Here is a 14,264-nt window from a genome sequence, read left to right as displayed (position 1 = left end):
TTCTTGTAGCTCTTTTTGAAGTTCTTTACGAGTCCCCAGTGACTGCTGAACTCTAAGGAAATCTGAGAGCTCTTTTAGACCTGCTTCAGTAAAATACTTGGCAAAATGGTCCACATTCTGCCGGTTGGCTGGAAATAGTTCCTAAAAAGACAGGAATGCTCTCTGTTAAATAAATAACCAACTATGACCTTGACAGAACGGAAGGAACATTTTTTAAGAATGAGAGTGGGAATCACCTGGCACTGCACTTAGAAAAAAGTCAATGTTTGTATTAACACTGGAAAAGTCAACACTTTGTTAATAATGGTGTGTTTCATTATAGTGGAGGGAAAAACAATGGTCAGTTATGCAGAAAACCTAACACCCTCTCCACATGAAGTGCACGTACTTATGAATAGCTGTGAGCTTAAGATGTGGCTCAAAACAGTCCCCAGAGAAACTATACCTTTTCCAGATTCCAAGAGTCTTGTAGGGGAAGTACAAAGGAATAGATGGTAAAGCCATTATACGCAAAGCTCATTTACCATGCCCTCCCAGTGCGTCCACACATTTACCTCTTAAGAAAAATACACTTAGCAATACATATATGGCTGAGGCACCCTGGCCTGATGTCACTGTTCTGCTAAGCAATGATTACCACTAAAGCATCATTTAAGAAAAATGACAAAATCCAGTTTGTACTGTTAACATTAACTCCTGTAGGCATCTCTAATTCAAAGACACTGTCAATCTATGATTTATGAAAGTCCAGCTACTTAAAAAAGTTAAAATTATGCTTAAAAACTGCTGCAGCAAATGCCCCATCTCGGCAAGGATTCAATGGCATTTGCTTACACTCCACTTCTTGGTGTCTAACAATGATTTGTGGGATGGATAGCTTTTTTTTTTTTTTTTTTTTTTTTTTACACACAAAGAAGCTAGAGACCTTCAATCTGTTTACTTACTGAAAATGAAATTAAGAAGAAACTATCATGAAGGCATCTATGCTAGGCAACATCATCTGATATCTTATAGTTCTTTAATACAGCAGCACAATGAGAGCCAACAGCTGAACGCTTAAGTCAGTGAAGTTTGAAATAGAAATACGATGCAGTTTGGTTTTTTCCCCCCCTCTCTAATAAAATATGTAATTTGCCCATTTCCCAGCTTTATGGCAAAGTACTTATGACTTGGACTCTTAAAATCAAATACAAATTGAAGAGATGAAGGGGTATGGGAGGTTGCTTCACTTGCCTAATCATAAATTATTGAGGTAGAAACAGGAAATACTGCTGAAATTCTCCAGGCAGTGCTACACAGGATGTAGTGCATTTGATTGGATTATCGCAGCAGCAATCTTTCTGAGGATTAAAAAACCCCTACTGATCTTTAGAAAGACACTGGGAGAGAAAGGCACATGACATTGCTGCATATTCATATATACTCTAAAAACCTCAGGCCATTGCTACAAACCCAGAACACAGATTTTGAGTCCAAAGGCTGAAAGCCTTCTTGCACTGCTCCTACCAGGCCTGCTGTCATCACTGCGGGACCGTTTATGCTACCCAGATGGCTATTGCTGCAGAAAATTAGCTTAACTGTGCTTTCACTATACTATTTAAACACTGTTGCTTTGGAAACTTCTATTCCAATCATAACCCTTTATACTTTATTTATTATTTACAAAAGTAAAACATTTTAAAAAAAAACAGAAGTCCTGACACGCAGTTGCTGGTGGTGTGTGTTTTGTTAGCAGTGGTTAGAAACAAAAAAATGAGTTAATTCTCAAACCCCATATATACAGTCTTTCAGAAGGCATTTAACTACAGGAAAAAGAGAGACAGAATGTAAAAACATGTGATATTTAATATTCCTGAACCTGTATCAATGCTACAGCCATAACAATATTGCTGTGATTCAAAATATTTTAAAAATGCTAAGAGACTCTGAGGGGGAGTTAACATGCTTACAGCAAACTACCATCTGCATTTTATTTCCTTCTCTTTCCCAGGGAGAGATAAGGATTATTGAAAAGATATTGTACTTACTAGCAATCTCTTATCGAGGTTGGCTTTTCTTAAAGCAGAGGTAACAGAATTGGCATCTTTCTCTGCCATCCATGCTTTGAAAAGCTTTACAGCGAAAGAGGCTGCAATCCCTGTTTGAGAAAACACACAAAATACTTCTGCAATTTTCAGCATGAATTAGGGATGGCTGTAAGAATTACAAGGTTACAAAATGGTTGCAAGAATATGGAATGAAAATACATTTATGACAACAGGACCAAATGCGTAGAGCTGAAATGCCCATTTTTTTCTTTAATGCAGCATTAATTTTCCAAAGTATGCTAGATTGTTTGAAAAATCTTTTCATTCTGTATTGCCCATCTCCATTCAATTGTTCAAACATTTTCTTTGCAATTATTTTTCCTACCTCCCCAATTTACAGACCAAGTCCAATGCAAAAGGAAAAATTATGTGTTAAATCAACTAGGAAATGAAGGCACAGAATAACAAAGGATAATCAGGAATAAGAACTGGAAAAAAAAAAATCTTCAAAGGGCTTTTTAGCAAGTCCTGGAATAGGGTTAAATAACTTTGCAACTTTAAGGTAACCAGCAGTACCCCGCCCTCCTAGGAGGCATTTTGTAGCCTGTGATTTCTGAACCTGCAAACACAGTTCAGCGTATCTGACATGCTTGTGAGTTCAATACCAACATCAAATGGAACACTGGTCTCTGTCACCAAGCACTGTCCCCAGTACCCACGTCCTAAACCCTTTTTCAAGTTTTAGCTTAAAACAAAACAAGTTTTTATGCCAGTAAAAATATTAGAGGGAGGCTGGTCTAGAACTTCACTACCCACCTATATTTTCAAACTTACTTCTAATTTGCAGTCCAAATTTATCATTGGCCAGTTCCTATACTCTTTTCATGTGTTGCCACTCACTGTCTTTTCCTTTAAATAGCTCTTCTATTTTTCTGGGTTTTTTTTTCCCTATTTGTAGAAAGCAACTTCAGCCATTCATTTTATTGATTAACCCCGTTAGCTGCTGTTTGCATTTGCACTGTTTTTTCAGCATGGGTGACAACAAGGGTACACTTAACCCTGATGAGGTTTCACCACTGCCTAGACCTTTTTCAGTCTCTGCTAGAAATAAGTCAGCCATCCCCAAGAGACATTTTTTCCTGTATATATATCACAGTAAAAGTAATGACAACACTGAAAAAAAGTAATCCTAAAATGAATTACGTATTTGTCCTCAAACTTGATAGATCTTCTACTAGCACAATCTAGCCTTCCTCCCTTTCAGGCAATTCTTTGCCAATGTTACAACTGCTATGCTGATCAACAACTCCCTCGGATAATTTTTTCCTCCTGTATTTTAACCTCACTTGCCTGCAGCATTGTTTTTTGTAAATCAAAGAAAGTATCAAGTGTATTTTATAAGATCTACCTGGTTTAAGCCTTGATCTTTTTCCTGGTTTTCATGTATCTTTGCATGTTTAATTATTCTTCCTTAAAAGATCTTTTCCAGAACACCAAGAACAACATTTTCCTCAAGTGCTGACACAAGTAAATTTTTAGTATGTATAAATCAAGAAACAAAAGTATATGCAAGCTTCTAACAAAAGTTTAGGGCTCCTAGAAACGTAAGTTCATAATTCAAAGTGAATTTGTTCTAGGATTTGTACATAACAATTGTATTCTTAAAATGTTGAACTTAAAATACAACAAATTACTTGAGTTTTAAAAATTTGAGTTTTCAGATGACTCTTGTCTTCCAATAATTAGGAACAGACTTTGATTTAAAAAACATTGCAGGCTATCACCCTAAGACATGGATTAGTGCTTTTGTTTTGAATTTTCTCCTAGTTTAATTCTGATGCCAAAAGCTGTGGGTAATAACAGAGCAAAGCTGCAGCTGTGGCTTTTCTTTCTGCAGCATTTAGAAAACAAATATAATGGTTAGCATGCTTCAAACAAGAACATGAAGTTAGAACACTTCTTTTTAAAAAAAATGAAAGTTAGGATATATTTTAGCTAATATATGTAATATATATCTTATATATACATACTATAAAATATATATATAGTATATATATAATATAATAGCCATTTAAAAAAAGCAGAAAGATTTCATGAAAACTGTTCAACACTGACTGCATTTGCAATTATTCTCGGTAGTCAGTAACTGGCAGAGAAAGATACTGTTGAGCAAGCATTTGGAAAATCAGGACTCCAAGGTAGATGGCTATAAACAAATAACTAAATAAAAACCCTCAAAAAAAAAAAAAAAAAAAAAAAAAAAAAAAAAAAAAAAAAAAAAAAAAAAAAAAAAAAAAAAAAAAAAAAAAAAAAAAAAAAAGAAAAAAAGTAATCTCAAAAGGGCATTATACCCTAAGATTGAAAGAACAGTTACTCATCATATGATAAATACAAGTCCATGGGAAAGTGTATCAAACACTGATCGCTACCGGTATGAAGGCAAAATGAGGTCTTGAGTATTTTTTTTTATTTCTGCAATATCCAGTTGGTCTGCATGTGCTCTCTGTCCCACTTCACACTCACATGCACAAGGTATTGGCAACACTGGAAAAAATGCTAGTAGGCATACTGCAGGAATAAATATTATACTTCACACTTTTACAGCATGACAATAATACATATATTCTATAATTTTGCACACACTTGTGTAACTTCCAAAACCCAAATATTTTGGGGTTTGTTTTTGCTTTTGGTTGCTTTTTTCCTCTGTTTGACTGCCCTCTTATTAGATTTCACAAGATATGTTGGTCATATACACTTGTGCTTTAAAAAAAATACTGATTTCTGTTGTACAGTTACAGGCTTCCAACATATAAAATATGTTGCAATAAATACATCTCCAATTAAAACTAATGTAGGAAAAACGATCACATAGAAAATTACCTTCTTTGACTATATTGTCAGTGAAGAGGCTTGTTAAAATTGTAGCAGGAAGAGTCCCGTTGGCTAACAGGATGCCAGAAAGCATTGCCAGCTTTGTCTGTTCCGTTTCAGTAAAGGCTTTAAGAAACAGCAGAAGCTGTGGGTCAGACAAGAAGAGGAAAAAAAAGATACATTTGAGCCATAGGCAATGATAACAGGTAGAAATGAATATTAGCAGACAGTTTAGTTTCTTATTTCCCAAGAAGTCCCACTGTAATTAATAGCAGACACGTCAAAATCTGTCCTGAAGCCTGGCACTACCATTTCACGATCGCTTATAATTCCACTTTCCGTAAGGACACAAGCATGTGGAATATGGCCTTACTCCGGGAGAGAAGGCCTGTCTTCTCCAAATATATGTGTATATGTTTAAAAATAAAAGTGCTTGTTAAAGGCTTGAGACCCTCAGAAATCACAGATCACAGACCTGCTGATTTCAACAGGCTGACAGGAGCCTGCCCGTTCACATCTTCAGACTTCGGACTAAGCCCCACACAGATGCAGTTCCTTTTCTAGCTTACAAAAACTATTACTCATGTGAACAATAAAAGGATGAGAAAGTTTCCTGTTTTCCTTTTAGGGAAAGGAACACAGCACAATTACAACAGATTTTCTATTGGCTAAAATAAGAAATATTTTTCAAGTTCAGACATTCTTGATAAAGCTGACAAAGGAGAGACAGGAACAAAAGCTGTTTTATGACCTCGCCATTCCCACCACTAATTACAAGAGGAAACAACTAGCTTGAGAAAAAAAATTACAAATCTCACCATCTTAAGCACTAGAAGATCTGAACTACATATTTACCGCTTGAAGTCTAAAAATGGCAATTAAGTCTATTTTAAATATCTTAATTTCGTATGTTAAAATGAATGACTTGAAAGCATACTGGTGAAGTACATTACACCTCTTTTCCATTACATCAGGAAATGAAGTTGTTCTAAATGAGATTTTGCCAATAGCATTACTGTTAACAATAATGTTTTCTTAACATGTTGTTAGCAATCACAATATGTTGATGGGGAAAAAGGAGGCTAGACAGCAAAGGGCAGCTTCATTTATTGCAAAAAGCTGCTGACTCCGTCAGAAGCTAGCTTATAAATTTACCATCACAACAAAAAAAAAAAAAAAAAAAAAAAAAGACTGCAGACATCCATTTCTGGAGTTAAAATGGAATTCTCATTTCCTTCTTCAGCCACCAGCACTTTATTCAGCTACCTTCTGCTGTCATGACACCCTTTTTCCTTCTCCAAATGAGCAACAGATGCAATTAAAGCAGAGCAGCTTATTCTGATGGAAAATTCCCACCCAGTTTCCACTTTAAAGGTATTTCTTAATTACCAAAACCTACCCATACAAAGGGACAGAATATCGGTCATGTCCCTGCACTTGTTTGTTACCATGGACAGTGAGAGCTCTTCTCCAAGACAGCTAAGCAGCTTATCATTAACCGTAAAGCTTTCTGAATGCAGTGATATTTTAAAAATCCAGATAACTAATGAAGTTATTAAAACTCATGCAGTATTTTATGAATAGCTCTGCTTTATATCAGTGAACAAAACTGAAAAAAACCCATTCATATGGTAGTACTTACATAATAGCATCAGCTTTAAATTATAGCTTACACAGGCCTGAATGATTCAACCACAGACAAATCATTTGGTTTTTTTAGTGGGCTTCAGCCAAACTATTGCAACATGCACTTTCAGCTTAAAAGAAAAAGTAGGAAACTGTAAAATCTCAGGGTGCAATTTTATTTCAACAAACTGACTCACAACCAAAAAATGTAAGAAAATTTGGGATGCAGATGAATGGAATTATTATTTCTAAATATATAGATGAGAAACAAGTGGTGTGTTGTATTTGCAAATGCAGCAATTAACTGGTATATATAATAGTGCAGGTAAATGAACTCCAGGGCCACATTTAATGGGAAGCCTGAAAACAGTTTAACAGAATTTCAATATAAGTCTAGTGTAAAATGGAATCCTGGGGATTTCAAGTTTTCTTTATGCAAGCTTAATCAACAATACTGTAGCAAAATGAGATCTGCACAAGAAAAAAATCTGAATTAGACCTTTTGCTCTTTACCACAAGTACTGAGATTGGTAACAGAAGAAACGGCTTTAGATTTTTGTGTAGGCTACTTAACTCTTATACCTTCTGCTCCCATATAAACAACAGATTAGGATTTTGATTGAGACCGGTCACACTGACTATTTTAACATGACCAGGTTTTGACATATTTCTGAGCTGTAACCTGCATTGGGTTTTGTCAGTAATGAGTAGACCACAAACAGTTATACCCATTCGTGTCAGATTTGAGTCACAAAAGCAACAACGGCAGTAAATCCAGCTGCAAAGCCAGAGTTGCGCAGTTGAAGGTGGAGAAGGATTCTAAGAGAAGAACGCCCAAACCATTTATCAACTCTAGTTTTGAGAAATTTGTATTTGTTCAAATGTTTTGGAAGGTCTGAAATCGTGTATCCATGAAGTTCACAGCCTCAACCGCTTTCCTTTCCTTTGAAACGTGCTTCTTGCAAGTCTCTTAGCATGAATCTGAATTATGGTGTTCTTGAACTGTACCCTGCTGCAGTATGTTTAGAGCAGGAACCTCATCTTCTACACATCTCTCACTACTTAAAAGTACTGTTGGTGCTACTAGCATAATTTTTGTTTTACTAGTATTTTTGAAAAGCAGCTCAAACTTACACAATGTCATTTTCTGCTGTTTGAGGATATTATTCTATACTTTCAAGCAATTGTGAAACATAGCCTAATTCAGGGGGAGATGGGGTGATGGGAAGAATCAAAACCTTTAATAAACCCATTTAAAAAACATCAAAAAGAACAAAAGGTTCAGCTTAAAGCTGTTTTTTCAGATTTTTACTGCTGATTAAGAGCTCTTCTTTTACCATCACAATTACAAACCTCAGCAGGGAAGTCACAAAATGTCCTGACAAGTCACTTCAGAATAGTACCAAACCACCCACGGAAAGTTCTCCAAGCTGATGCTTCCCTGCTGTTAGCCAAGCACTGGCATTACAGATATAGCCTGATTCCAGGCATAAAATGCGCAGTTCTGGCTCACGATTTTGCATTTTTATCATAGCTATAAGAACTCCCACCTATTTAAGTGGGAGTTCAGAATGTCTAATAAGCACAAGACCAGACCTAACATCCTGTTCCATGCTATGTTTGTCTTTAAAGAATAAGTCTTCTGAGCACAAATTCGGGGCACAGAAGATGTGCACAAGTAAAGACACACATGCAACACTAAAAAGTGTACAAGAAAAACAAGTGTTTCTGCTCTCCTCTTGCAATCTGGAAACCTTAACAGTGAAAATGAAGGGATTTATCTACACAGGGAGTGTGGTGTCTTTTTGTATCTTCATTATCTAGAGTGGTCTGTTGCTTTAGCATATGAAAGTTTGTCATATCTGTAGGCAGCACTGCACTGCCAGCAATGGAGATGGCAGCTAATAACAACAGATACCCCCGCTGACTGATTCTTGCCTTTCATTTAGCTGACTTAAAGCATCTCTGTTTACTCCCTGTTTGATCTCAGATTAGTCTCCTCTTATTTCATAATTCCTAGCTTGATTTAGGATTCTTTCATTAGGAAAGTAAGAACATGAACAAAGGACCTCATAACATCTTGCAGCACTTCAGACATCCTCATATGACTCAGTAATATTTACCACTGTTAAGGCCAAAATTATACTTACCTATACATTATCCCAATTTTGATAATAAAAAACCCAATATAGAATGCTACTTAAACATGCAAACACGCTATACAAACAGCTAATATTGTATGCTTCATCCACTGACCTGAACAGAAATACATATGTAAGAAAGACGAGCACAAATTTGGAACTCAGAATTTTACTGAAACTACTTCAAAATGTTGTCATAGGTCTATGCCAGTACACTGGGCAGTGCTCATATGAACTTAAGCTGCCTATATCAAACAACACCAGGTGAGCAATGCACTTAAACATCTTTGTCTTCTGTTGACATTGCCTGCACAAAATAATTTAGATGTAAAAATTTAGATGTATGGTTTACTCATGTCACTAGAAGAAAGGATAACTGGCAATTTTGGGGGAAGAAAGTTAAGAAATAAAACATTTGAAAGCTAGAAGCAGACAAAAAAAGAGAAAGGTGTTGGGAAATAATAATGTCCTAAAGACTCAATTATGAACTAGAAGACATAAAGCGAATACTTTTACAAATATTGCCATTTAAGAGAATCTCTCTTGAAAGAGAAGTCCCACTGACACCATCTGCTTCTTTAGAGTGGAATTGCTGGTATTGCCTTGGCTTTTTTAGCATGACTTTCTGAGAGAAGAGCTAATATTCCCCCAAGTGTTCTAGCTGCCTAATAAATCTGCCGGAAAAATCACTTTCATTGCTGGGACAGTGACCCACAAAACAACATCAAGGAATCACGCTCTCGCTTTTCTAACCACCGACTAACTACAGTAGCCTTTGAACTACTCAGTCTTGCAGAAACACCTTCTAGAAATACTAATGCATCTATGTTCTGACCCTCTGTGAGCAACTACTCTCATACAAGTTACTGCACACAATGATTAAAGCATTAAGTAGTTTAAAACCCAGCAGCCTCATCAGCAAGAAGACAGCACTTGGTGGGTTCACACAAGCAGGGGGAGGGAGAAGGCATGCAAAGATATCTACAAATAGCCCTCAAGGTTTTTAAGGCAATGACAGAGCAGGTGCAATACACAGGCCCAAGCCTTCACAACCACCTTCCCAGTTTCTAATTCTCAGATAAAATGCATTAACCAAGGAAAGAGACCGCACCCGGCACCCATGCTGAAAGGCCAGGTCCCCAGGAGCCACACCAAGATTCACACCAGAGCACAGAGCTACGGGTGCAGATGGAAAAGTTACCCTCAGCCTAGGACCACTGTGCAAACCTAATATGTTATATATGATGTAATCTGATACTGAAAGCTATACAAAAAGCATGTATATAAAATTGAGATTTGCAGTCTTCAAGGTCAACAAGCCCACTCTGACCCCGTGCTGCCACAGCTAGGATGCTTCAAATGAGTATCGTGACTCTAGTCACACTGTACCTCAAATTATCGCTTTTCCTCAACTGCAGAGTCAAATTATTATACATTAACCATAGTCTCAGCTTGTTGCTAAGTGTGCAAAGTGAATTCTTAGGAAATCAAAGGATTCAAACCCAAGCAAGTTACAGAAGAGAGAAGAGGCGGCTTGAATTGACATGGCATTTGCTTAATATGCTGAACACTCTCTGAAACTTCAATGCTCTGAGTCAGCGCTTCTCATGTCAACGATTACAGTAATTAACAACAAGAACATTAGATTTGTGTGGGGATAGAGGTAAATTTAGGTCTTTAGAATGATGTATTGAGCAATCAGCATCAGTTAATAGGCATGCTGGCCATGAGCACAAAAATAATTTCCTATATGAGCAAGAATGTATAAATCAGAGCCAAATTCATTCAGCCACAAGAGGTGGCGGTAAGGCATTGTGCTCCAGACTTAGCTTCACTTGACCCTTCCAGCAATCTTTCTAATGTTTAAATAATATGGAAACACTTTTACTTTTAACAAACATGGTATTTTAGTCACAGGACAGGTTTTGCCATTTCAGCATGCCTTGTTAACTTACAGCACAGTGTTTTTTACTTATTCAAGCCATTAGAAAAAGATATTTACATCTGTTACTAGGAACTCAAAATAAACAAAATAAATCTGTATTTTGTTTTTCAAAAATTTCTACCCAGGTTTCTTCTGTCTCCTTAGAATTCAGTAACACAAACCAAAACAGTATCTACAAATATCCACTACAGTCTAACGGGCAAATCCTGAGCGCTCTGCCAGCGGTGATGACTTTCTCTTGCACACATCTACGGCCTCGAATACAAAAACTATGTATTGTGGTTAGGATTCATTCCACAATGCAGGTGTAGTTTAATACTCATACATCAAGTGACATTCTGTACAGCAAATTTGCATTTATTTTATGGAAAAAAGCCACAGAGAGCTGCTCTATTATCAGGATAGTAACACAACCTTTCATAAAGAACTCTACCCCAAAGCATATTGAAGTTCTGCATGGAAAAGCCTGGGGTAAGAAGGTGAGTTTGGTCAAAGCAACCAAAGGAAGCATTAATTCAGCATTATTCTACATCAAGTGCTGCCAGTAGTATTCCCACAGAGCTAAATTTGCAGATGAAAGCTGCCACCTGTAGATTCCATCCTCTTTTCCAGTAGAGCCAAATAAAATACCTAACAGCACTACACTTGTACATATGCAATTATATTAGACATAGAGTAAAAAATATTAATGCTCAAGAGGAGACTGCCACCAACATTACCTTTTTGATTTCATCTTCAAATGCTTTCTCCAGGTATTTGTATCTCCTGATAAGTTTATTGAAGACCTAAAGATAAACACAGATTAACCTAAGAAGTATAACAACTGCAGCCATCCTTCTTTACAAAAAAGGCAAAGGGAAACAAGAGTGCCACTACTGAATCCATACAGAATACCTTTGACTAATCCATGATAAGACAATTCTTTTTTCTTATCATCACCACAGCAGGAAAGAAAAAGTAGGAAGCACTGCTGGCTTCTTACACTCCAATATTCCACTGCACATTTTTCCTTTAGACATTGTTTCCAGGAAATAAGCAGCCAGCAGAATGATATTTCTGCAGTCATCTGTTAGGTTGCCTGTCTCACAGCAGACCATGAAACATCCTCCTCTATTAGTTTGCTCACAAGTGGAAAAATAAAAGTTTTGCAATTCTTGCTTGATAGACCAATGTTTGAATCAGAGAATTTACTGCAGTTTGAGAGTCATCTTTTTCGTATTTCTGTAAATTTTATTCCCTCTCTAGTTTTTACTCTATCCATAGATCAGAAGCAGGGGAGAGGAGGAGAAGGTTAACTCTGCACCCTTCCCCTGGTAAGGCAGCTCCCTGGGGAAGCTGTCAGGTATAAACTGATGGAGTTGAGGCAGTCAGGCAGCACTGCTGGGCATCTTCAGTAGATGCAGGATCTTTGTCAAATCCTGAACATTTTACAAAGCTTTTACAACAAGCATGTTCTTGGAAATACTTGTTCACCAGTTTACACCATTTGTTTCCCATCACGCAACCACAGACTGTGAAAGCAGAAGCACCACAGGTGCAGGGTGCATTCAGATGGAAGAAGAGAGAGAGAAGAAATTAAACAAATAAACCAGTGCTCTCACTGCTGTACAAAGGGCACAAAACGTAAGACTCACTGTCAAAAGTAAAAAGGTTTATATGGGGAACAAATGACATTATTGTCAGGCTGGATGGTGGTGGTGGGAGAAATAAGTTTAGAAAGTTTCAGTTCACTTCAGAAAACGTAAAATACATCCAAACATCCTAAATGGTAGTATTTTGGCTCAGAACAAGTGAAAAAATCAGGTTGTGGCCATGCTGAGAGGCAGACACACACAGAATTCTAATAAAATAAGGCACAAGATGAAAATGTAAGCTAACATCTTGTTTATATTTCCAAACAAAATTTTGTATATTTTTCTAAGTCCCTGTAAATGACAGAAGTACACTTCATAAGCAAATAATCTGCTAAAATATCAACACTAGCTTTAGTCTTTTTTGCTTGAAGACTTTTCACTCTTTGAATTGTTTCCGTGATAAAACTACAAAAAATAGCCACACTACCAGTTCATTTGGAAGTCAGAGTAAGAAATTACCTAGAAGATAAGGAAGCTCCAAACACTATTTTAGCCTAGCTCCGCTTTTTCATAATACAGTAAGAGGTCTATTTCCCATTATGTGTGAAAAAAACTGGCAAGGTCTATAAAAAGATACATCTCTTCAGGCATTAACTACAAGATGTTGACTTATTTTGGTGGCTTTTGGTTTGAAATGCAGAGAATACATTAAAAACTCCACTGCTTCAAATCCTGAAGCCTTCCTTTCCATTTTCCCACATGCAACCTTTTATTTTAAAGTTAAATTTCTCCTTGGAGGACTGGTACTGCCAATTTTTATTATCAAACTGTTAAAATATTAAAATGCAAGAAGACAGATTCAATGAGCCAATAACAGAGGTTTTCCTGAAGTAGAATACCCTGGTTTTAAGACGGTAAAGCTGAAACACAAAATACATTAACTACCTTTCCAGAAATAAATACACTTCACTTCTTCAGATTATCAAAGATGTGTTTTTAAAGGAGCTTTCTGCTATTTAGCAAACATTTTTTACTGATGCAGATTCTGATCCCAGCACCCTTTAATTCAACCATGCACCTTTTCAGCACCTTACCACCCTCAACACCTTAGCAGGGACAGAGGCTTTTATACTTTAAATTACTGTCTCCAGCATCCCAGTAATAACTAGTTATTTTAAAAGATAAATATGTTACTCAATTAACAATAGACTTTTGACATATGGGAGTTTCAATGGTATTGCATTTTCATGCAGTCCTACTTCTTATATCCAAAACTACACAGTGGCTTGGAACTTTCAATAGAATTCTTACTGTATTTTCTCATGTAATTATTATCTTCCATTAAGGAGTTACGCAATGTTAGCTTCTCTTCAATAATGTTTTAGGCTTCACTGCTTATTTGTGTTAATTTCACATGGGCCTATCTGTGCAAGCCTTATTCCTGCAAAAAAAAATTATATATCACATACGCAGGAGAAATTAAAGCTCTTGGAATAGATGCCCAATTCCTAACTAGTTATACAACTAAAGGTTGGAGGCGTGAGCTTTATATTTTTTGTCATTCATATACTTCATGTGTTTCTAAAAATATGTTCATACAAATCTTTCAAGCTGCATACAGAAAAGGTCAACAAAAATAATAAGGATGGTGTCTAAAAATATACTGAACCAAGAGCAGGCTGAAATAAGTAAGACTGCTTTCTGTAAAAGAAAGCATTGCCAACTGTGGTCAGATTATCTTAGACATCTTATTTTCTTACCTAAAATTTATAGGTTAGGGCAGATTACTGGTTAACTGGATTTTCAATTGCCCTGTAACTAGCCTATTGCAGCCTAGACAGTCTGCAGATGTTCCACTGAAATCCCTTTCGATATATAAATGGAAAACAGGAATCAACTACGCCTTTACTGACCTGAGCATAATTTCGGATGGCATCATGATCTTCATCTGCAAAAAATACACAGTGGTTGGTCATCTTGGTCTTGTCATTGTCATCTATGCGTGTGCCTCCAGGAGCTAAAAGAAAGCAAAAAAAAAAAAAAAAAAAGGAAAAAAAAAATTTCCCACTTTAGAGAG

At 36.5% G+C, this 14,264-nt stretch overlaps 1 protein-coding gene across 1 annotated transcript in view; it reads right to left on the bottom strand.

The window, feature by feature from the left end:
• The window catches only part of BZW2 (basic leucine zipper and W2 domains 2), a 35,841-nt gene that overhangs the window by 13,552 nt on the left and 8,025 nt on the right, over positions 1 to 14,264 (bottom strand). Inside the window, 5 exon segments of the mRNA XM_009646393.2 lie at positions 3 to 141; positions 2,028 to 2,137; positions 4,911 to 5,046; positions 11,333 to 11,398; positions 14,101 to 14,204. Of these exon segments, the coding sequence (XP_009644688.1) occupies positions 3 to 141; positions 2,028 to 2,137; positions 4,911 to 5,046; positions 11,333 to 11,398; positions 14,101 to 14,204 (555 nt within the window).

Source organism: Egretta garzetta, unplaced genomic scaffold (genome assembly GCF_000687185.1).
Source record: "Egretta garzetta isolate BGI_Z169 unplaced genomic scaffold, ASM68718v1 scaffold629, whole genome shotgun sequence".
Classification (NCBI taxonomy): domain Eukaryota; kingdom Metazoa; phylum Chordata; class Aves; order Pelecaniformes; family Ardeidae; genus Egretta; species Egretta garzetta.
The sequence above is the reverse complement of the archived record's forward strand: the minus strand, read 5'-3'. Positions and strand labels throughout refer to the sequence as shown.